We start from the raw sequence: 24,183 nt of genomic DNA, 5'->3' as shown, positions 1-24,183 counted from the left end.
TTGAAGAATCTCAAATATAAAATATATTTTGATTTGTTTAACACTTTTTTGGTTACTTCATGATTCCATATGTGTTATTTCATAGTTTTGATGTCTTCACTATTATTCTACAATGTAGAAAATAGTAAAAAATCAAGAAAAACCCTTGAATGAGTAGGTGTTCTAAAACTTTTCACCGGTAGTGTATATCATGCGTAGGCAGGCCTACTCAAGAGAACTATAAAACGCCCCTCCCTATTCTATGTAGGAGATAGCCTATTTTAGTCCGGGTTTCGCTTCTCGCCTAGCATACCAACCGTTCTTATTATCCCTCAGTGATACAACAGAGGCAGAGGGGAGTGGTTAGAAAACTGTATGTCCCAGAGATCGCGACGGCAACCGAACTTGAATCTAGGAACATGGCAGCGCGGTCAAGCCAGTCATGTACAGCTCTGGAGCGGTCAATCCGGGAGCGGGTCCCGACGCTTCTCACGGACCTCTACCAGTTCACCATGGCATATGCCTACTGGCGGGCGGGCAGGCACAACGAGCCCGCCGTTTTCGAGTTGTTCTTCCGCGACAACCCGTTCGGTGGCGGCTTCTCGCTCTTCTCCGGACTGCACGACTGCCTCCTGTTTCTGCGGAGCTTTCGATTCACGGACGAAGGTGAGGTAATGACGTTAAGTTCTCTAGAGAGCAAATGTCAGTGAATAAAACTTTAAGGCAAAGCAAATTAGCCACATTATAATTCATATATTTATTTTTATATAGCCTATGGTTTCCTTTCTATAATATTTATTCGATATTTGTGTCACCTTGATTGCGCAATGAGGGATAAAGCCAATACCAGGACCCTGGTGGGAGTGGAAATGGATAACACTTTATGTACTCGGTGAACTTTGCAACCACTCCACTGAACTTCAACTGACACCGGTGATCTTTTCCTCGTGAGTCTCCTGGGTTGTCAGGCATGTGCCCGAAATGGCACCCTATTCCCTATTTAGTGTTCATAGACCAGTCAAAAGTAGTGCACTATATGGTGAATTGGGTGCCATTTGGCCCGGGATATAGCCTATCCTGTTAAGAGGTCAGAGCTCTACCAGAGTTTAAAGTTACCTACCTACCGACACGCACAGATTACTACCAGGTAATAACCAGTCACAGTGGCGACCTGTCAGAGCGCAACCTGTTTTGAGCCCCACGTGTTTAGCCTGTTTTGCATGTTATTTTGGCATTAATAGGTGTCACATATCAATTTGCAAACAATGTAAATAATAATGTATTGAGTTAATAAAGCCTCATACAAACATGCCTATTTTTTGCTTTCTTGAGTAAGGCAGCTCCAAAATGTAGGTGTTTCAGCCTAGCTCAGTGCTTTCTGTTGTGGAGGGGCAGCCAGGTAGAAAATACAGAGCATAGGAGTTGGTCATCTTCTGTAGTTGGCGCAGTGTTCTGTCACTCATTGGGACACTATGTCACCACAAAATCTACAGGGAGAGCTAGAAAGTTCAAGCCCGCTTGGGTGATGCCATAGATTTACATTAGAAGTGCCCATCCAAGAAGGCTCAAGGTCATTGGCCACAAATAAAATGACTTCAAATCACTTTATATCTACCGTAGCTTTGATTGGACTGATCATGTCAACATCATACTTTCAAAATCTTATCTAGCAAGCTAGACAAGCAGTCATCATCATGAATCACGTGGACAATCTACTGGCAAATCCTTTTCAATCCTTGTTATATGAAGATAAATTATAGATAAAACGTATTGTGTGCTCATCAGCCATTGGATATAAACATTACACAACAAGTTGGAAATCTCAAATTCAACAATGAGTGGTTTGGAAGGAATCAGTGGCTAACTGCAAGCGTTGCAAAGCTATCACTATTTTGCTGTGTGGTCCAAGTCTTGGTTGAAGGGTCTCTTCTCCAAGCGTAAAAGGATAAACATTCACACGCAACACCATGGGCCAGAAAAAGGTTGAATACATTGGCCATGCTGTCAATCCAGCATGACTTCTGCCGCGTTCAAAACGACTGGAAACTCTGAACTGGGAAATCTCAGACTTCAGTGAGTTCAAGACAACTGGGAACTTGGAAAAAAAACTAGCTTCGACTGGTAAAATACATTTTGAACGATCATCCATCTCGGAATTCCAAGTCGGGAACTCTGGCCTCTTTCTAGAGCTCCGACCTGAAGATCACTGACGTCATGATTCAACCTTGTTTTTTTTCCGAGTTCCCAGTTGTCTTGAAAGCACCATAAATCCAGGGAATGCCAGACTAATTTGCCCACAAGAAGGACCGCCACGCCACCTTCCTGTTCATGTGAGCACAGCACAATGGTGAGTCCAAAAAGTATTGTATGCCACTGCATAAATGATGTAATATGCCAGGGAGATATGCATACTGTAGCTAAGAAGGTAATACTAAGTGTATGTTGTGTAGGAAGCAGTTAGTAGCCCATGTGCCTCTCCCTAATAATTTGGTCCCTTTCCCCCTCATAATTTAGCCTACTGTTCTGACTTGGTAGTGCACATGTAGCCTATAGCCTGTTTTAGAGTAATTCATTGTCTGCTTATATGCCCCCTTTATTTATGCTACGGTTCTGACTTGGTGTACAGGGAGAATACTGTAAGAACGGCCCGTGTTCTGAATTCTGTCGCTGCACATTTCAAAAGTGCTGAACAAATAGTTATACTGACTACATCCATCTTAGCTCGCTCATTAATGTCATAATCGAAATTATGGATTGCCTCTTATCCACTCATCGTTCCCTTATGCCATAGTTTGTACATCTCAATTGTCAGTAGAAACCACATTTGTTTAAGCAAGTCAGCCACAACAGCTGTTTTAAAAAAAGGCAGTAAATGAGGCTAAATTAACTGTTTCGCTGCCAGACAAGGCTCCGCTGATATCCAGGTGTAGCGGTGGTAAGGATTCACTCCATGGTGCGAAAAAGAAAGCTCTGCTGTTGGGACAGCTTTATGTAGGCCCTAACAGTTTATGGGCACCGTTTGTCATCGTTATAGTGCAATTAACCAAGATTTACATGCTAAATTGCCACTGGTAATAACTAATGTCAAGGGTATGGGAAAAATATATACTAGCAAGGCAGGTTTGTGATTAGACCTATAGGCTCTAGCCCAGTGAGCCTATAACAACAACACAAAGTCAACAACACAAAGTCTAGAGCAGGGAAGGGCAACTGGGGGGGAGGGGGGCCTCAGTTGGGGTCTCAACTTACTGTTGCGATAGAAAGCAAAAGGTGCAATTTCGAAATTTGGTTGTGCATCAACAGTTTTTCTCTTGTTATGCCAGTCACTAATAGTCACTCAATTACCCCATGTCAGCTATATGTTTTTAGATTTATAAATGATTCTAGCGGCCAGCTATCTAAACCTGTAGTATTCAAGGTCGAATTAGAGCCCGGGGGCCCCACTGATTTTGTTAGTCAGTCTCACTCAGAGACAGGATCATACTGTATTAAAAACTGCAACCATTTCTTTCCATCTTATGGCAAAATGTGTAAAACTGCTCATCTTCCTCTCTGTCCAATGGCAAAATGAGTTGAATTTCACAAAATTAACTCTAAAACTTACAAATCTGCATGAAATTAGATAGTAAAATTGCAAAATCTTCTCTCCGCCCCATGGCAAAATGTGTAGAATTGCAGCAAACTAGCTTTTATTACAAGCAGGCTTGACTACTGTAATGCTCTCCTGTTTGGTCTACCCAAGAAAGCCATTGGTCAACTGCAAAACTTACAGAATGCTGCAGCACAGGTACTCACCAAGAACACATTACACCGGTTTTAAAGTCTCTGCACTGGCTGCCTGTGAGTTTTAGAATTAATTGTAAGATTCTTCTATTTGTTTTTAAATTAATCCACGATTATGCACCACAATACATGTCAAACATGCTTTTTAGTTATGTACCAAGTAGGTCCCTCAGGTCCTCTGGCACTGGCCTTTTAACTATCCCAAAGCCTAGGACCAACTGCGGCCCCTCATGATGAGTTTATAATAATAATAATATGCCATTTAGCAGACGCTTTTATCCAAAGCGACTTACAGTCATGCGTGCATAATTTTTTTATTTTTTTTGTGTATGGGTGGTCCCGGGGATCGAACCCACTACCTTGGCGTTACAAGCGCCGTGCTCTACCAGCAGAGCTACAGAGGACCACACTAGTTCAGTCTAGAGTCTTGCATAAAAGCTTTCCTTTTCTCCCCCTCTCACTTTCTCCCTCTTGCCCCCTCTCCCCCTCGCCCCCGCTCCCTCTCTTCACCTCTCCTCTGGCCCCCTCTCCCTCTCTCCCTCTTTCCCTCTCTCCCTCTTGCCCTCGCCCCCTCTCCCTCTCGCCCCCTCTCCCTCTTTCCCCCTCTCTCCCTCTCCTTCTCTCATGTGGTCTTATGAGATTAGCTGTATTAGATTCATATGAGGTGTGTGAGAGAGAGGGGGGGGGGGGGGTGAATGACTACCTTGTTCAGACACTAAACTGTAAGCATGTTTCACGTTCCCTGGGCCAAACCACGGTGTTTGTAGATGTCGTAATAACAGTTGTCATTGAGATCATTAGGCAGATTACTTTTCTTGGAAAGCCAATAGTAGGCCAAATATTATTCCACATGCCAGTATGTTAGAAAAGTTGTGTGTTGACGTGTACAAAAATCTGTTTATTTCATACGTCATGAGTAGTGTGTTGTTGTGTAGACGTGTGTTATTACTGTACTGATTATACGTTGCTCCAGATAATAGGGTCTGCTAAATGACTAACATGTAAATTATGATTATGTTATTGATTATGTGTAACAAAGTATAACTGTGTTATAGACGTGGAGTACCTGCGTTCCGTCCTGCCCCCAGCCACTGACCCCGCCTTCTTCCTGTTTCTACGGGAACTGGACTGTTCCGGTGTCACAGTCCACTCTGTCCCCGAGGGAACGGTGGTCTTTGCCAGGGTGAGACAACATCAGGGGTTATACTCAGGGTCATCCCCAGGCAGGGTTGGAATTATACATTGACTCTTGGGGTGCCCAATGTCTCTTGGGGTGTCCAATGTCTCTTGGGGGTGCCTGATCGGACCAGCCCCCTGTAACTCGAACCATGCCCCCAAGGGTTATATTCATAGAAATATAATCTAGTCCTTCTATTTATATGGTTACACTCAGGGATAGTTCACCCCAAAGGGCCAGAGGTCAGGAGTTAGATTCAGGGACTCACCCCCAGGGGTCAGGATTATGACTGATTTGATTGATTGATGATTGATTGATTGATTGATTGATTCACCTGTGCTGCTCCTCTGTATGAAGGTGCCTCTGATGGAGGTGTCTGGTCCTCTGGCTGTGGTTCAGCTACTGGAGACCAGCCTGCTGTGTCTGGTCAACTATGCCAGGTAAGGACACACTTCCCCCTCAGGAAGTTGAAAATGTTTGGCATGGGCCCTCAAATCCTCAAAAAGTTCAACAGCTGCACTATTGAGAGCATATTGACTGGCTGCGTCACTGCTTGGTATGGCAACAGCACTGCCCTCGATTCCATGGCGCTACAGAGGGTGGTGTGGACAGCCCAGTACATCACTGGGGCCGAGCTCCCTGCCATCCAGGACCTCTATATCAGGCGGTGTGAAAGGAAGGCCCGGAAAATTGTTCAAGACTCCAGCCACCCAAGCCGTAGACGGTTCTCTCTGCTTGGGCACGGCAAACGGTACCGGTGCATCAAGTCTGACACCAACATGCTCCTGAACAGCTTCTATCCCCAAGCCGTAAGGCAGCTAAATAGCTAACAGAATGGCTACAAGTACTATCTGAGTTGACTGTTGTATTATTTTCTTTTTCTCTATGCACACTCACGGGATTCTACACACTCATGCACACTGACACTCCCAAACACACATAACATGCCCATACATTTATATTGGCTCTACACACACACTCACATACAATCATAATTTACGTTGATGCTACTCTGTTTATCATATATACTGATGCCTAGTCATCTTACCCCTATACATACACTATATATACAAAAGTGTGTGGACATCCCTTCAAATGAGTGGATTCGGTTATTTCAGCCATACCCGTTGCTGATAGGTGTATAAAATCGAGCACACAGCCATGCAATCTCCATAGATGAATATTGTCAGTAGAACAGTGGTGGAAAAAGTACCCAAATGTCATACTTGAGTAAAAGTAAAGATACCTAAATAGAAAATGACTCAAGTAAAAGTGAAAGTCACCCAGTAAAATACTACTTGCGTAGAAGTCTAAAAGTATTTGGTTTTAAATATACTTAAGTATCAAAAGTAAAAGTATAAATCATTTCACATTCCTTATATTAAGCAAACCAGACGGCACGATTTTCTTGTTTTATATTATTCTATGGATAGTCAGGGGCACACTCCAACACTCAGACATAATTTACAAACGAAGCATTTGTGTTTAGTGAGTCTGCCAGATAAGAGGCAGTAGGGATGACCAGGGATGTTTTCTTGATGTGTGTGAATTGGACCATTTTCCTGTTCTGCTAAGCATTCAAAATGTAACGAGTACTTTTGGGTGTCAGGAAAAATATATGGAGTAAAAAGTACACATTTTCTTTAGGAATGTAGTGGAGCAAAAGTAAAAGTTGTCAAAAATATAAATAGTAAAGTACTTTGAAGTATTTTTACTTAAGTACTTTACACCCCTGCAGTAGAATGGCCTTACTAAAGAGCTCAGTGACTTTCAACTTGGCACCGTCATAGGATGCCACCTTTCCAACAACTCAGTTTGTCAAATTTCTGCCCTGCTAGAGCTGCCCCGGTCAACTGTAAGTGCTGTTATTGTGAAGTGGAAACATCTAGGAGCAACAACTTCTCAGTCTGAAAAGTTTCAATTTACAATCTGTAGAAACAATGAGAATAGAAAGGTTCAGAACTTTTGTAAAACATCTGTCAGGGTGTCAGTGTGTTGCGGTAGGACGAAGTCAGGTGCAGGACACAGAGTTAATCGAAAACGTACTTTACTCGTAGGTAACGTAAATAACATAACCTCCACGCAGGGAGGAAACAAACCCACTCACCAGACGACAACCAAACATTAACAAACACGCACAACATACAGTGGGAGCCAGAGGGTTAAATAGGGAAGTAATCAATACCTAATGGGAACCAGGTGTGAACAATAAAGACAAGACAAGTAGAACACAGAAACATAGATCGGCAGCAGCTAGTACTCCGGTGACGACGAACGCCGAAGCCTGCCCGAGCAAGGAGGAGGAGCAGCCTCGGCTGAATCCGTGACAGTACCCCCCCCCCCTCCCCCCTTGACGCGCTGTTCCAGCCGTGCGCCGACACCGGCCTCGGGGACGGCCAGGAGGACGCGGTGCAGGGCGAGTCGGATGGCGATGGTGGAAATCCCTCAACATGGAGGGATCGAGGATGTCCCTCCTAGGGACCTAGCACCGTTCCTCCGGACCGTACCCCTCCCACTCCACGAGATACTGCAGGCCCCCCACCCGACGCCTCAAATCCAGGATGGAACGGACCGAGTACACCGGTGCCCCCTCGATGTCCAGTGGGGGCGGAGGAACCTCCCGTACCTCAGACTCCTGGAGTGGACCAGCTACCACCGGCCTGAGGAGAGACACATGGAACGAGGGGTTAATACGGTAATTCAGAGGAAGCTGTAACCTATAACAAACCTTGTTCAATGTCCTCAGGACTTTAAATGGCCCCACAAACCGCCGACCCAGCTTCCGGCAGGGCAGGCGAAGGGGCAGGTTTCGGGTCGAGAGCCAGACCCGGTCCCCCGGTGCATACACCGGTGCCTCACTGCGGTGGCGGTCGGTGCTCGCCTTTTGTCGCCTGATGGCCCGCTGCAGGCGTACATGGGTAGCGTTCCTTGTCTCTTCCGAGCGCCGAAACCACTCATCCACCGCAGGAGCCTCGATCTGGCTCTGATGCCAAGGTGCCAGGACCGGCTGATAACCTAACACACACTGAAAGGGAGTAAGGTTACTGGATGAGTGGCGGAGTGAGTTTTGGGCCATCTCTGCCCAGGGGATAAAACCCGACCACTCCCCCGGCCGGTCCTGGCAATAGGACCGCAGAAACCTACCCACATCCTGGTTAACTCTCTCCACCTGCCCATTACTCTCGGGGTGAAAACCTGAGGTCAGGCTGATCGAGACCCCCAGACGTTCCATGAACGCCCTCCAGACTCTTGAGGTGAACTGGGGACCCCGATCCAATACAATATCCTCAGGCACCTCATGGTGCCGGAAGACGTGTGTAAATAGGGCCTCAGCAGTTTGTAGGGCCGTAGGGAGACCTGGCATAGGAATGAGACGGCAGGACTTAGAAAACCGATCCACAACGACCAGGATCGTGGTGTTCCCTTGTGAGGGAGGAAGGTCCGTAACAAAATCAACCGATAGATGGGACCACGGCCGTTGTGGAACGGGTAGGGGTTGTAATTTCCCTCTGGGCAGGTGTCTAGGTGCCTTACACTGGGCGCACACCGAGCAGGATGAAACGTAAACCCTCACGTCCTTGGCTAAAGTGGGCCACCAGTACTTCCCACTAAGACAGTGCAATATCCGACCGATGCCAGGATGACCAGAGGAGGGTGACGTGTGAGCCCAATAGATCAATCGATCGCGAACCTCGAGCGGCACGTACATACGACCCTCTGGACACTGGGGGGGAGTGGCCTCGGTACGTAACGCCCGCTCGACGTCCGCGTCAACCTCCCACACCACCGGTGCCACCAGACACGACGCCGGAAGTATGGGAGTGGGCTCAATGGACCTCTCCTCTGTGTCATACAGTCGGGACAGGGCGTCTGCCTTAGCGTTCTGGGAACCTGGTCTGTAAGTAAGAGTAAACACAAAACGAGTGAAGAACATGGCCCACCTTGCCTGGCGAGGGTTCAATCTCGTCGCCGCCCGGATGTACTCCAGATTGCGATGGTCAGTCAAAATGAGGAAAGAGTGTTTAGCCCCCTCAAGCCAATGCCTCCACACTTTCAGAGCCTTAACCACAGCTAACAGCTCCCGGTCCCCCACATCATATTTGCGCTCCGCCGGACTGAGCTTCTTAGAAAAGAAAGCACAGGGGCGGAGCTTTGGTGGCGTATCCGAGCGCTGAAACAGTACAGCTCCTATCCCAGCCTCGGACGCGTCCACCTCAACCTGGAATGCTAAGGAGGGAACCGGATGAGCCAGCACTGGAGCCGAGGTAAACAGGTCCTTCAGATGACCAAAAGCCCTGTCCGCCTCAGCTGACCACTGCAGTCACACCAGTCCCCCCTTCAGCAAGGAGGTAATGGGAGCCGCTACCTGACCAAAGCCCCGGATAAACCTCCGGTAGTAGTTGGCAAAACCCAAAAATTGCTGCACCTCCTTCACCGTGGTTGGAGTCGGCCAATTACGCACGGCCGAAATGCGGTCAATCTCCATCTCCACCCCTGATGCGGACAGGCGGTGCCCTAGGAAGGAGATGGACTCTCGGAAGAACAGACATTTCTCCGCCTTCACATACAGGTCATGCTCCAACAGTCGACCAAGCACTTGACGCACCAGGGACATATGCTCGGCCCGTGTAGTGGAGTATATGAGAATGTCATCAATATACACCACTACACCCTGTCCGTGCAGGTCCCTGAAAATCTCATCCACAAAGGATTGGAAGACTGATGGAGCATTCATCAACCCGTATGGCATGACGAGGTACTCATAGTGCCGTGAGGTGGTACTGAATGCTGTCTTCCACTCTTCTCCCTCCCGGATACGCACCAGGGTGTACGCGCCCCTGAGATCCAATTTTGTGAAGAAGCGCGCCCCGTGCAATGACTCCGTCATACTAGCAATGAGTGGTAGTGGACAACTGTACTTGATAGTGATCTGATTGAGACCCCGGTAGTCAATGCACGGGCATAAACCTCCATCGTTCTTCTTCACAAAAAAGAAACTCGAGGAGACAGGTGAAGTGGATTGCCGAATGTATCCCTGCCCCAGAGATTTGGAGACATATGTCTCTATAGCCGCCGTCTCTTCCTGTGACAGGGGATACACGTGACTCCGGGGAAGTGCAGCGCCTACCTGGAGATTTATCGCACAATCCCCCTGTCGATGGGGTGGTAATTGAGTCGCCTTCTTTTTAAGGCGAGAGACAAATCGGCATATTCGGGGGGAATGTGCATGGTGGAGACCTGGTTTGGACTTTCCACCGTAGTTGCCCCTATGGAAACACCTACACACCTCCCAGAGCACTGACTTGACCATCCCTTGAGAGCCCTCTGTTGCCATGAAATCGTGGGGTCATGAAAAGTTAACCAGGGAAGCCCCAACACCACTGGAAACGCAGGAGAATCAATCAGATAGAGACTAATTTTCTCCTCATGACCCTCCTGCGTTTTCTTCCAGAGTGGAGCTGTGACCTCCCTAATCAGGCCTGACCCTAAAGGGTGACTATCTAAGGCGTGTACAGGGAAGGGCACATCAACAGGAACAATAGGAATCCCTAAACTACGGGAAAACTGACGATCAATAAAGTTCCCAGCTGCGCCTGAATCTACGAGCGCCTTATGCTGGGAATGAGGGGAAAACTCTGGAAATACAATATCAATACACATATGCGCAACAGGGAGCTCTGGGTGAGTCGGGTGCCTACTCACCTGAGACGGTCCACCAGTGCTCTGCCTACCGCCTCGACTCCTGAAAGACCCTCCCCAGCACCGACCAGCAGTGTGTCCTCCGCGGCCACAGTTGGTGCAGGAGATGGTTCTCCTTTCGGTCTCCCTAAGAGCAGCACCTCCGAGCTCCATTGGAGTAGGGTCGAAGGTGCTGGGGGATGGAATGGACGGCCCCTGATCTGGACGTCTGCAGGTTGCCAACAGGTTATCCAGCCTTATTGACATGTCCACCAGTTGGTCCAGGTTAAGGGTGGTGTCCCTGCAGGCCAGTTCCCAATGAACGTCCTCCCGGAGGCTGCATCGGTAGTGGTCGATCAGGGCCCTCTCATTCCATCCTGCGCTGGCAGCCAGAGTCCTGAAATCCAGTGCAAAGTCCTGTGCGCTCCTCCTCCCCTGTCTGAGGTGGAATAGACGTTCCCCCACCGCTCTCCCCTCCGGTGGATGATCGAATACCGCCCGAAAGTGGCGGGTGAAATCCTCATAGCGTACTGACGCTGCGTCTATTCCTCCCCACTCGGCGTTGGCCCACTCAAGTGCTCTTCCAGACAGACAGGAGATGACATGCTCTCGTATCCCGAGGGAGCCGGGTGGATGGTCGCCAGGTAGAGGGTTCTACCTGGAGCAGAAAACCCTGGCACCTGGCAGCTGTTCCGTCGTATGCCCTCGGGAGCGAGAGCCGAATCCCACTGGACCCAGGTGACGAAGGGGTGGACAGCGGTGTGGGTGGTTGTGTAGTTGGAGGAGGTGTAGGACCATCACCTCTCTCCCATCGCTCCATAGTGTTCAACATGCGCTCCATTGCGGTGCAGAGAGTCTGGATCATGGTCGCCTGCTGTTGGACACGTTCCTCCATTGATCCGGACTAAATGAATGTACCTGCTGACTCCATAATAAGGTGCGTGTTTCTGTCAGGGTGTCAGTGTGATGCGGTAAGACGAAGTCAGGGGCAGGACACAGAGCTAATTGAAAATGTACTTTACTCATAGGTAACGTAAATAACATAACCTCCACGCAGGGAGGAAACAAACCCACTCACCAGACGACAACCAAACATGAACAAACACGCACAACATACAGTGGGAGCCAGAGGGTTAAATAGGGAAGTAATCAATACCTAATGGGAACCAGGTGTGAACAATAAAGACAAGACAAGTAGAACACAGAAACATAGATCGGCAGCAGCTAGTACTCCGGTGACGACGAACGCCGAAGCCTGCCCAAGCAAGGAGGAGGAGCAGCCTCGGGCTGAATCTGTGTCAACATCACAGTACAGTTGAAAAATATATGGCAAATAGAAATCCGATATGGATGGTGTTAAGAGATAGTTGGGAGGTGTTGAATGGAGCTGAAGGATGGGACTAATAACAACAACTAATAACAACAAGATAACTAATGTAAAGCATACTGTGTACACTGCTCAAAAAAATAAAGGGAACACTTAAACAACACAATGTAACTCCAAGTCTATCACACTTCTGTGAAATCAAACTGTCCACTTAGGAAGCAACACTGATTGGCAATACATTTCACATGCTGTTGTGCAAATGGAATAGACAACAGGTGGAAATTATAGGCAATTAGCAAGACACCCCCAATAAAGGACTGGTTTTGCAGGTGGTGACCACAGACCACTTCTATAATAATAATAATAATATAATATGCCATTTAGCAGACGCTTTTATCCAAAGCGACTTACAGTCATGCGTGCATACATTTTTTTTGTGTATGGGTGGTCCCGGGGATCGAACCCACTACCTTGGCGTTACAAGCGCCGTGCTCTACCAGCTGAGCTACAGAGGTCCACCTTCTCAGTTCCTATGCTTCCTGGCTGATGTTTTGGTCACTTTTGAATGCTGGCGGTGCTTTCACTCTAGTGGTAGCATGAGGGAGTCTACAACCCACACAAGTGGCTCAGGTAGTGTAGCTCATCCAGGATGGCACATCAATGCGAGCTGTGGTAAGAAGGTTTTCTATGTCTGTCAGTGTAGTGTCCAGAGCATGGAGGCGCTACCAGGAGACAGGCCAGTACATCAGGAGACGTGGAGGAGGCCGTAGGAGGGCAACAACCCAGCAGCAGGACTGCTACCTCCGCCTTTGTGCAAGGAGGAGCAGGGGGAGCACTGCCAGAGCCCTGCAAAATGACCTCCAGCAGGCCACAAATGTGCATGTGTCTGCTCAAACGGTCAGAAATAGACTCCATGAGGGTGGTATGAGGGCCCGACGTCCACAGGTGGGGGTTGTGCTTACAGCCCAACACTGTGCAGGACGTTTGGCATTTGCCAGAGTACACCAAGATTGGCAAATTCGCCACTGGCGCCCTGTGCTCTTCACAGATGAAAGCAGGTTCACACTGAGCACATGTGACAGACGTGACAGAGTCTGGAGATGCCGTGGAGAACGTTCTGCTGCCTGCAACATCCTCCAGCATGACCGGTTTGGCGGTGGGTCAGTCATGATGTGGGGTGGCATTTATTTGGGGGGCCACACAGCCAGAGGTAGCCTGACTGCCATTAGGTACCGAGATGAGATCCTCAGACCCCTTGTGAGACCATATGCTGGTGCGGTTGGCCCTGGGTTCCTCCTAATGCAAGACAATGCTAGACCTCATGTGGCTGGAGTGTGTCAGCAGTTCCTGCAAGAGGAAGGCATTGATGCTATGGACTGGCCCGCCCGTTCCCCAGACCTGAATCCAATTGAGCACATCTGGGACATCATGTCTCGCTCCATCCACCAACGCCACGTTGCACCACAGACTGTCCAGGAGTTGGCGGATGCTTTAGTCCAGGTCTGGGAGGAGATCCCTCAGGAGACCATCCGCCACCTCATCAGGAGCATGCCCAGGCATTGTAGGGAGGTCATACAGGCACGTGGAGGCCACACACACTACTGAGTCTCATTTTGACTTGTTTTAAGGACATTACATCAAAGTTGGATCAGCCTGTAGTGTGGTTTTCCACTTTAATTTTGAGGGTGACTCCAAATCCAGACCTCCATGGGTTGATACATTTGATTTCCATTGATAATTTTTGTGTGATTTTGTTGTCAGCACATTCAACTATGTAAAGAAAAAAGTATTTAATAAGATTATTTCATTCATTCAGATCTAGGATGTGTTATTTTAGTGTTCCCTTTATTTTTTTGAGCAGTGTATATAGGTTATAGGTTGAGAGCTTTTGTGAAAGAGCACAGTTAGAAAAATATGGCATATAGAAGCAAACCAGATGGACATCATGAAAATGATCGGAGGAAGTTCAGGAGTAAAAACAAACTTGACTGTGTCCATAAAATGTATATCGTATGTATAAGCTGTAAGTAGAGGCCTAAGCATTGTTGTTAACTAGTTTACTCCAATTAGGGAAGGGGTGGTGGGGTTGGAAAGTAATGAAGGGAAATAATGAAGTGGTAGGCTGCACAAGTTCACAGTACAAGACCGCTGAGTGCTTAAGGGCGTAGCGCATAAAAATTGTCTGTCCTCAGTTTCAACACTCACTACCGAGTTCCAAACTGCCTCTGGAAGCAACGTCAGCACAATAACTGTTCGTCGGGAGCTTCATGAAATGGGTTTCCATGGCCGAGCAGCCACACAAGCCTAAGATCACCATGCGCAATGCCAAGCGTCGGCTGGAGTGGTGTAAAGCTTGCCGCCATTGGACTCTGGAGCAGTGGAAACGCGTTCTCTGGAGTGATGAATCACGCTTCACCATCTGGCAGTCCGACGGACGAATATGAGTTTGGCGGATGCCTGGAGAACGCTACCTGCCCGAATGCATAGTGCCAACAGTAAAGTTTGGTGGAGGAGGAATAACGATCTGGGGCTATATTTCATGGTTTGGACTAGGGCCCTTAGTTCCAGTGAAGGGAAATCTTAACGCTACAGCATACAATGACATTCTAGACGATTCTGTGCTTCCAACTTTGTGAAAACAGTTTGGGGAAGGCTCTTTCCTGTTTCAAAATGACAATGCCTCTGTGGACAAAGCGAGGTCCATACAGAAGTGGTTTGTCGAGATCAGTGTGGAAGAACTTGACTGGCCTGCCCTTAGCTCTGACCTCAATCCCATGAAACACCTTTGGGATGAATTGGAACGCCGACTGTGAGCCAGGCCTAATAGTCCAACATTAGTGCTCAACCTCACTAATGCTCTTGTGGCTGAATGGAAGCACGTCCCCGCACCAATGTTAACTTCCCAGAAGAGTTAAGGTTGTTATAGCAGCAACTGGGGGACCAACTCCATATTAATGGCCATGATTTTGGAATGAGATCTTCAACGAGCAGGTGTCTACATTATTTTGGTCATGTAGTGTAAAATGGATTAAATTGCTTTTTTCCCCTCATCAATCTACACACAAAACCCCATAATGACAAAGCAAAAACTGTTTTTTAGAAATTGAAAAATAAAATGAAATATCACATTTTCATAAGTATTCAGACCCTTTACTCAGTACTTTGTTGAAGCACCTTTGGCAGAGATTACAGCCTTGAGTCTTCTTGAGTGTGATGCTACAAGCTTGGCATACCTGTATTTGGGGAGTTTCTCCCATTCTTCTCTGCAGATCCTCCTCAAGCTCTGTCAGGTTGGATGGGGAGCGTCGCTGCACAGCTATTTTTAGGTCTCCAGAGTTGTTCGATCAGGTTCAAGTCCGGGCTCTGGCTGGGCCACTCAAGGACATTCAGAGACTTGTCCCAAAGCCACTCCTGCGTTGTCTTGGCTGTGTGCTTAGGGTTGTTGTCCTGTTGGAAGGTGAACCTTCACGCCAGTCTGAGGTCCTGAGCGCTCTGGAGCAGGTTTTCATGAAGGATCTCTCTGTACTTTGCTTCGTTCATCTTTCCCTTGATCCTGACTAGTCTCCCAGTCCCTGCCGCTGAAAAACATCCCCACAGCATGATGCTGCCACCACCATGCTTCACCGTAGGGATGGTGCCAGGTTTCCTCCAGATGTGACGCTTGGCGTTCAGGCCAAAGAGTTCAATCTTGGTTTCATCAGACCAGAGAATCTTGTTTTTCATGGTTTGAGAGTCCTTTAGGTGCCTTTTGGTAAACTCCAAGCGAGCTGTCATGTACCTTTTACTGAGGAGTGGCTTCTGCCTGGCCACTCTACCATAAAGGCCTGATTGGTGGAGTGCTGCAGAGATGGTTGTCCTTCTGGAAGGTTCTCCCATCTCCACAGAGGCTCCTGTCAGAGTGACCAATGGGTTCCTGGTCACCTCCAATTGCTGAGTTTGGCCGGGTGGCCAGCTCTAGGAACAGTTTTGGTGGTTCCAAACTTCTTCCATTTGAGAATGATGGAGGCCACTGTGTTCTTGGGGATCTTCAATGCTGAAGAAATGTTTTGGTACCCTTCCCTAGATCTGTGCCTCAACACAATCCTGTCTCGGAGCTCTACGGACAATTCCTTCGACCTCATGGCTTGGTTTTTGCTTTGACATGCACTGTCAACTGTGGGACCTTATATATGTGCCTTTCCAAATCATGTCCAATCAATAGAATTTACCACAGGTGGACTCCAATCAAGTTGTAGAAACATCTCAAGGATGATCAATAGAAACAGGATGCACCTGAGCTCAATTTCGAGACTCATAGCAAAGGGTCTGCATACTTATGTAAATAAGGTATTTCTGTTTTTTATGTGTTTAATATTTTCTAAAAATTCCAAAAACCTGTTTTCGCTTTGTCATTATGGGGTATTGTGTGTAGATTGATGAGGGAAAAAATGTATTTAATCCATTTTAGAATAAGGCTGTAACTTAACAAAATGTGGAAAAAGTCAAGGGGTCTGAATACTTTCCGAATGCACTGTACCTCTATCACTCCAGTATCCCTGCATATTGTAAATATAGTATTAGAAGTGACCCTGTATATAGCTTCTTACTTTCTCCTGTTTTTCTTATTTCTTATTTTTATTTCTTGTGTGTTTTTGTTGTACCTTATGAGATTTGTAGTGCTACATTGATATTTATTACTGCATTGTTGGGTTTGGAACTTGCAAGAATGGCATTTTACTGCACGTGACATTAAAACTTGAAACACACACTCACACACACACACACACACACACACACACAGCTGGTCAACAGGTAGGAATAGTGTATACTACAATAGTGCAATATGGTAATTCTCTGTATCTTCCCTCTCTCTCCAGTCTGGTGTGCAGTAACGCGGCCCGGTTCCGTCTGGCTGCTGGTTCCAGGAGGAAGCTGTTAGAGATGGGCCTGAGGAGAGCACAGGGACCTGACGGGGGCCTCACAGCCTCAAGATACACATACGTCGGAGGTGAGGAGAGACACGCATACACGCAAGGACACACACACTCACACACACACACACTAACCTACTCCTCTGTATTTCTGTCTGTCAGGGTTTGATCTGACCAGTAACGTACAGGCTGGCTTCCTGTTTGGAATCCCCGTGGCGGGTACCATGGCACACTCCTATGTCACTTCCTTTTCCTCCCTGGAGGAGGTGTGGCCTCAGGTGAGTCTCTCCGCCCCTGTGTGTCCTAAATGGCACCTTATGTGCCCTGGTCACTAAAAACGGAATAGGGTGCTATTTGGGAGACAGACTTTGTATTGACCCTTTGCTTTCACAATACACAACCTCAGAGAAAGTAAATACGTTTGTCAAGTGTCTCATAACTTCAATATGTCAGTATTTTCACCATGGTTGTGAGCCAAATGGCACCAGATTGCCTACACAGTGCACTACTTTTGACCAGGGCCCATAGAGAATAGGGTGCCATTTGAGACCCAGACACGCAACCCATATGTACACCGCAAATGTATGAAGTGAACTAGCCCTAATTAATTACCTTAGAATAGAAACATTTCCGAACATTTTAATAACATGTTGATAACCGTTCTCTGTGCTATTTATCGTATGTGTATATACAGTATGTTGTATGGTTGTTAATGTTTTAATGTTGTTTCTTACCCTGACTGGACTACAGATTTCCCAATTGGGACAAAAAGGATATTGATTTATATCTTATATTGATTGATTGGTTGAACTGCCTGTCTCTCCTGTCCAATTAGACGCTAGTGGCAGCAAACGGGGACCATGACAACATCGATCTGATCTCGCTGACCAAGGGTTGGCTGGGGCGTGTGTGTGAGCTGCTGGAGGCGGAACCTGGGAAGATCCATGAGGGAGAGCTGGCTGCCTTCCTGTCCTACGCCATCGCATACCCACACAACTTCCTGCCGGTCATCGACAGCTACAGTGTTACCTGGTAACCCTTCCCACTTCGCTACTCTGCTCGTCTCAACTTGTCTCGTCTCTACTCTGTGAATGGGGACATTCCAGCCTCTAAGGACAGCTTCTGACTAGAGATAGCCTATTTCCCAGTGCTTCAGGGCAGGCTACTACATTTCCTTCCACCTATAGCCTGCAATGGCATTAATACTATCTCTATTGTGTTTCTGTTGTGTCCCTACAGTAGTGGCCTGCTGAACTTCTCTGTTATGACCTTACAGTAGTGGCCTGCTGAACTTCTCTGTTATGACCTTACAGTAGTGGCCTGCTGAACTTCTCTGTTGTGTCCCTACAGTAGTGGCCTGCTGAACTTCTCTGTTATGACCTTACAGTAGTGGCCTGCTGAACTTCTCTGTTATGACCTTACAGTAGTGGCCTGCTGAACTTCTGTGCCGTGGCCCTGTCTCTGTGTGAGCTGGACTACAGTCCGCTGGGCGTGCGTCTAGACAGTGGAGACCTCTGCAGGCAGTCAGTAGAAGTACGCCATGTCTTCAGACTCTGCAGCGAGCAGTAAGTAAGGTCCTGTGTGTGTGTCCTGAGTCTGTGTCCCCAAATGGCACCATATTCCCTATTTAGTGCACTAAAAATGGAATAGGGTGCCATTTGGGACGAAGCCTTAGATTAGTACCCTCTAATGACTTTAATCTTAGTATAGAGGCTTTGAGTAAAGCATGTTTGAAATATCTCTCTCTAGATTCTCCATCCCTGCCTTCCAGTCCCTTCTCATAGTGGGCACCAATAACATCACAGAGCACAGCATGGCCGAACTCAACAAGAAGGTGAGGAACCAGACAGACATTACAGAGGCCAGCAGGAGCAGAAGAATGAGAGTACCTTATCTAGTTCTCCCTCCTCTCATCAAGCCTCTCTCCATCTGATCTGTCTATCCCTCTCTCCCTCCTCTTCTCTCCTCTCCTCTCTGATCTATCCCTCTCTCCCTCCTCCCTTCTCTCCTCTTCTCTCCTCTCCTCTGATCTGTCTATCCCTCTCTCCCTCCTCTCTCCTCTTCTCTCCTCTCCTCTCTGATCTGTCTATCCCTCTCTCTCTCCTCTCCTCTCTGATCTATCCCTCTCTCCCTCCTCCCTTCTCTCCTCTTCTCTCCTCTCCTCTGATCTGTCTATCCCTCTCTCCCTCCTCTCTCCTCTTCTCTCCTCTCCTCTCTGATCTGTCTATCCCTCTCTCTCTCCTCTCCTCTCTGATCTATCCCTCTCTCCCTCCTCCCTTCTCTCCTCTTCTCTCCTCTCTGATCTGTCTATCCCTCTCTCCCTCCTCTCTCCTCTTCTCTCCTCTCCTCTCTGATCTGTCTATCCCTCTCTCCCTCCTCCCTCCTCTTCTCTCCTCTCCTCTCTGATCTGTCTATCCCTCTCTCCCTCCTCCCTCCTCTCCTCTCCTCTATGATCTGTCTATCCCTCTCTCCCTCCTCTTCTCTCCTCTCCTCTCTGATCTATCCCTCTCTCCCTCCTCCCTTCTCTCCTCTCCTCTGATCTGTCTATCACTCTCTCCCTCCTCTCTCCTCTTCTCTCCTCTCCTCTCTGATCTGTCTATCCCTCTCTCCCTCCTCTCTCCTCTTCTCTCCTCTCCTCTCTGATCTGTCTAACCCTCTCTCCCTCCTCCCTCCTCTTCTCTCCTCTCCTCTCTGATCTGTCTATCCCTCTCTCCCTCCTCCCTCCTCTCCTCTCCTCTATGATCTGTCTATCCCTCTCTCCCTTCTCTCCTCTCCTCTCTGATATGTCTATCCCTCTCTCCCTCCTCCCTCCTCTCCTCTCCTCTCCTCTCTGATCTGTCTATCCCTCTCTCCCTCCACCCTCCTCTCCTCTCCTCTCCTCTATGATCTGTCTATCCCTCTCTCCCTCCTCTTCTCTCCTCTCCTCTCTGATCTATCCCTCTCTCCCTCCTCCCTTCTCTCCTCTTCTCTCCTCTCCTCTGATCTGTCTATCCCTCTCTCCCTCCTCTCTCCTCTTCTCTCCTCTCCTCTCTGATCTGTCTATCCCTCTCTCCCTCCTCTCTCCTCTTCTCTCCTCTCCTCTCTGATCTGTCTATCCCTCTCTCCCTCCTCCCTCTTCTCTCCTCTCCTCTCTGATCTGTCTATCCCTCTCTCCCTCCTCCCTCCTCTCGTCTCCTCTATGATCTGTCTATCCCTCTCTCCCTTCTCTCCTCTCCTCTCTGATATGTCTATCCCTCTCTCCCTCCTCCCTCCTCTCCTCTCCTCTCTGATCTGTCTATCCCTCTCTCCCTCCACCCTCCTCTCCTCTCCTCTATGATCTGTCTATCCCTCTCTCCCTCCTCCCTCCTCTCCTCTCCTCTCTGATCTGTCTATCCCTCTCTCCCTCCTCCCTCCTCTCCTCTCCTCTCCTCTATGATCTGTCTATCCCTCTCTCCCTCCTCTTCTCTCCTCTCCTCTCTGATCTGTCTATCCCTCTCTCCCTCCTCTCCTCTCCTCTCTGATCTGTCTATCCCTCTCTCCCTCCTCCCTCCTCTCCTCTATGATCTGTTTATCCCTCTCTCCCTCCTCTTCTCTCCTCTCCTCTCTGATCTGTCTATCCCTCTCTCCCTCCTCCCTCCTCTTCTCTCCTCTCCTCTCTGATCTGTCTATCCCTCTCTACCTCCTCCCTCCTCTTCTCTCCTCTCCTCTCTGATCTGTCTATCCCTCCTCCCTCCTCCCTCCTCTTCTCTCCTCTCTGATCTGTCTATCCCTCTCTACCTCCTCCCTCCTCTCTGATCTGTCTGTCCATGTCTCAGGAGAATGAGATTGATGTGGTTGGTGTTGGGACACATCTGGTCACCTGCACGAGACAGCCTTCACTCGGGTGTGTGTACAAGGTAAAGAGGATACACACACACACAGACACACACGAACAGAGACACACACAAACAGAGACACACACAAACCGAGAAACACACACAAACCGAGAAACACACACAAACCGAGACAAACACAAACCGACACACACACAAACAGAGACACACACAAACAGAGACACACACAAACAAAGACACACACAAACAGAGACACACACACAAACAGAGACACACACACACACACAGAGACACACACAGACACACACAAACTGAGACACACACAAACCGAGACACACACACAAACAGAGACACACACAAACAGACACACACACACAAACAGAGAGAGACACACAGACACAGAGACAGTCTCTGCCCACCCTCTCCTCACTTTCCCTTTTTTATGTATCTATCCTCTTCTACCCTTTCTCTCTCTCATTTTCAACCCTCTCCTTCTCTCTCGCCATCAGTTGGTGGAGGTTCGGGGCAGCCCCAGGATGAAGTTCAGTGAGGACCCAGAGAAGAGTACTGTTCCTGGGAGGAAAGCTGTCTATAGGATGCTGGATACGGAGGGTGAGGAATCACCCTCTACCATGAATAACATATATCCCTGAGTTATAGAATCCCTGAATTATAGAATCCCTGAGTTAAAGAATCCCTGAATTATAGAATCCCTGAGTTAAAGAATCCCTGAATTATAGAATCCCTGAGTTATAGAATCCCTGAATTATAGAATCCCTGAGTTATAGAATCCCTGAGTTATAGAATCCCTGAGTTATAGGATCCCTGAATTATAGAATCCCTGAGTTAAAGAATCCCTGAGTTATAGAATCCCTGAGTTATAGAATCCCTGAGTTATAGGATCCCTGAATTATAGAATCCCTGAGTTAAAGAATCCCTGAATTATAGAATCCCTGAGTTATAGAATCCCTGAATTATAGAATCCCTGAGTTATAGGATCCCTGAATTATAGAATCCCTGAGTTATAGAATCCCTGAGTTATAGGATCTCTGTGCCCTCCACTTACTGTTTATTTTCTCCAAAACTCAACTAGCTCAATCTCTGTTTTCACGACACTCACTAACTAACTCACTAACTCACTAACTTACTCACTAACTCACTAACTCACTCACTCACTCATTCACTCACTCACTCACTCACTCACTCACTAACTAACTCATTCTCTCCTGACTCTATTTCTCTCTCTCCTCTCTCTCTCTCCAGGCCATCCATTCCTTGATCTGTTGTGTCTGTGTGAGGAGTCTGCACCTAAGGCGTGCGTGGCAGTGAGGTGTCATCCTGTGGTTGGTGACAAGACCTGTCAGTCAATCACACCTGCTCAGGTCAGCTGTCTACGCCTGGACGTCTACACTAAAGGACAGGTGAGCCTGCTGGACCCTGTCCAACACACACACACTCACACACACTGTGTTTCTTCCTAAGTTCTTCATAGCTTTCTTTGCTTTCTCTTTTGGGTCTAGACTGGGTAATTGTAAAGCACTTTGTGACAACCGCTAATGTACAAAGGGCTTTATAAAATAAATTTGATTGGTATCTCCCTCTATTGCAGATCACACACCCACTGTGCAGCACAGCTGAGACCAGGGAGAAGGTCCAGAGCTCCATCCAGACCCTGCACCCCCGACACAAGAGACTGCAGGAGCCAGACTCCTACATAGTGAGTTTTAAGGTTAATTTACTTTGGGGAAATGTGAAACAACGCCGGGCGACTAGATTGTCTTGGGTATTGGATAGAAAGGCATCTGACGCACTGTCATAGTCGTCCTGCGTTTCCGCTATGTAAATGTACTCACCTTTACACACACACTTGTGCACGCACACACTTATATACTGTAAGTATGCACACCTAGGCACTAGGGATGGGTGGAGTACTCGAGTACTCGATTTAAGGTTTGTATTCATTTACTAATAATCAAATAAAATACTCAAAATTGACAAATGCAACTATATAGCAGGTTGAATTTATAAGCACTGACAACTATTTAGCAGGTTGAATTTATAAACACTGACAACTTTTTAGGGAGTATGTCAAGTGCAGTGAAAATATGTTGTTTTGTTTTTTAATTGTGTCAGAACAACCAGTAATTGGAACAAAAGATAACATAACACAAATGTGTTTGCCTTCAGCCCCGTTTCACGCTTACATGCGTGTACTCGAGTACTCAAAAATTATTTTAATGAGGGTACTCGAACACAGACATTATTCCAAATGCCCATCCCTACTATGCACATACACACACAGGCACCGTCATAATCTAATGCTGTTATTCCATGTTTTCTCCACCAGGTGGCAGTGTCTGAGAAACTCCATAACTTAATCGCTGAGATCAGAAAAGGCAGCAGCAACAACAGCAACTTTCTATTGGCCAACTGAGACACACATGCTTGCGTCCCAAATGGCACCCTATTCCCTATTTAGTGCACTTCTTTTGACCAGGGCTCTGGTCAAAAGTAATGCACTATGTATGTCAAAAGTAGCGCACTTAATAGGGAATAGGGTGTCATTTGGGACGAGGCCACGTACAGAGGGAGGGAGGAATCCTAATACTGTTTTAAAGCTTCATCCTAATTGTCTGGTCTGAATAGACCAATCAGGTCACACCGTCAGTTCTATGATGACAACTCTCCCTAGCCTACTACTAGTACAGCCTGAGTGCCAGTCTGTTTGGGCTATCATGCCAACTCCTTGTTTCACAATGACAGAAATTACATTTTTCGTCTTGAAAAACGATCTGGCCATAATGGCCACATGTACTCTTAAATCTCCACCTGGTACAGCCAGAAGAGGACTGGCCAACCCTCTAAGCCTGCTTCCTCTCTAGGTTTCTATAAAGCACTTTGTGACAACTTCTGAGGTAAAAAGGGCTTTATAAAAATACATTTGATTGATTGAGTTAACAGAAGCTTAAACAGATCTGGGACCAGGCTGCTAGTAGGATATTCATAACATCCATTAACCATCTTGTCTAGTGTTCATTGGGAGAAAACGTTTGGAAATGGAGGAGGTGCTACCTGAACATACCCAATATAAACACTCATTTTTTTTGGGGGGGGGTGGTCCAGTTTGCTCCTACTGAACATTATCTTTCTGGTGGTTTAGGGTTTAGGACCTAGGGTAGATTGTGTTACTCTCAGATAATAGGAATGATATACTGACACACAGACTTATAGACTGACACACAGACTGATAGACTGACACACGGACTGATAGACTGACACACAGACTTATAGACTGACACACAGACTGATAGACTGACACACAGACTTATAGACTGACACACAGACTTATAGACTGACACACGGACTTATAGACTGACACACGGACTGATAGACTGACACACGGACTGATAGACTGACACACGGACTGATAGACTGACACACGGACTGATAGACTGACACACAGACTTATAGACTGACACACGGACTGATAGACTGACACACGGACTGATAGACTGA

At 47.4% G+C, this 24,183-nt stretch overlaps 1 protein-coding gene across 1 annotated transcript; it reads left to right on the top strand.

Annotated features, from left to right (window-relative positions):
• Positions 1-200: 200 nt before the first annotated feature.
• On the top strand, positions 201-23,187 carry naprt (nicotinate phosphoribosyltransferase). Its single transcript, XM_041840174.2, has 13 exons — positions 201-645; positions 4,818-4,945; positions 5,297-5,379; positions 16,802-16,932; positions 17,018-17,133; positions 17,691-17,887; positions 18,280-18,420; positions 18,605-18,689; positions 20,650-20,730; positions 21,177-21,279; positions 21,931-22,088; positions 22,277-22,384; positions 23,015-23,187. The coding sequence occupies exons 1-13, from the start codon at positions 399-401 to the stop codon at positions 23,099-23,101; spliced, it is 1,665 nt and encodes a 554-aa protein (XP_041696108.1). The 5' UTR covers positions 201-398; the 3' UTR covers positions 23,102-23,187.
• The last annotated feature ends 996 nt before the right edge of the window (positions 23,188-24,183 follow it).

This window comes from Coregonus clupeaformis, chromosome 20 (assembly GCF_020615455.1).
Source record: "Coregonus clupeaformis isolate EN_2021a chromosome 20, ASM2061545v1, whole genome shotgun sequence".
Classification (NCBI taxonomy): Eukaryota; Metazoa; Chordata; class Actinopteri; order Salmoniformes; family Salmonidae; genus Coregonus; species Coregonus clupeaformis.
This window is presented reverse-complemented; position numbering and strand designations above follow the sequence as displayed.

Coding starts and splice junctions, on each gene's coding strand:
- naprt (XM_041840174.2), top strand. CDS start 399: ATGGCAGCGCGGTCAAGCCAGTCATGTACAGCTCTGGAGCGGTCAATC. Junction 18,421..18,604: donor TTCAGACTCTGCAGCGAGCA/GTAAGTAAGGTC, acceptor ATCTCTCTCTAG/ATTCTCCATCCCTGCCTTCC. Junction 20,731..21,176: donor CACTCGGGTGTGTGTACAAG/GTAAAGAGGATA, acceptor TCTCGCCATCAG/TTGGTGGAGGTTCGGGGCAG.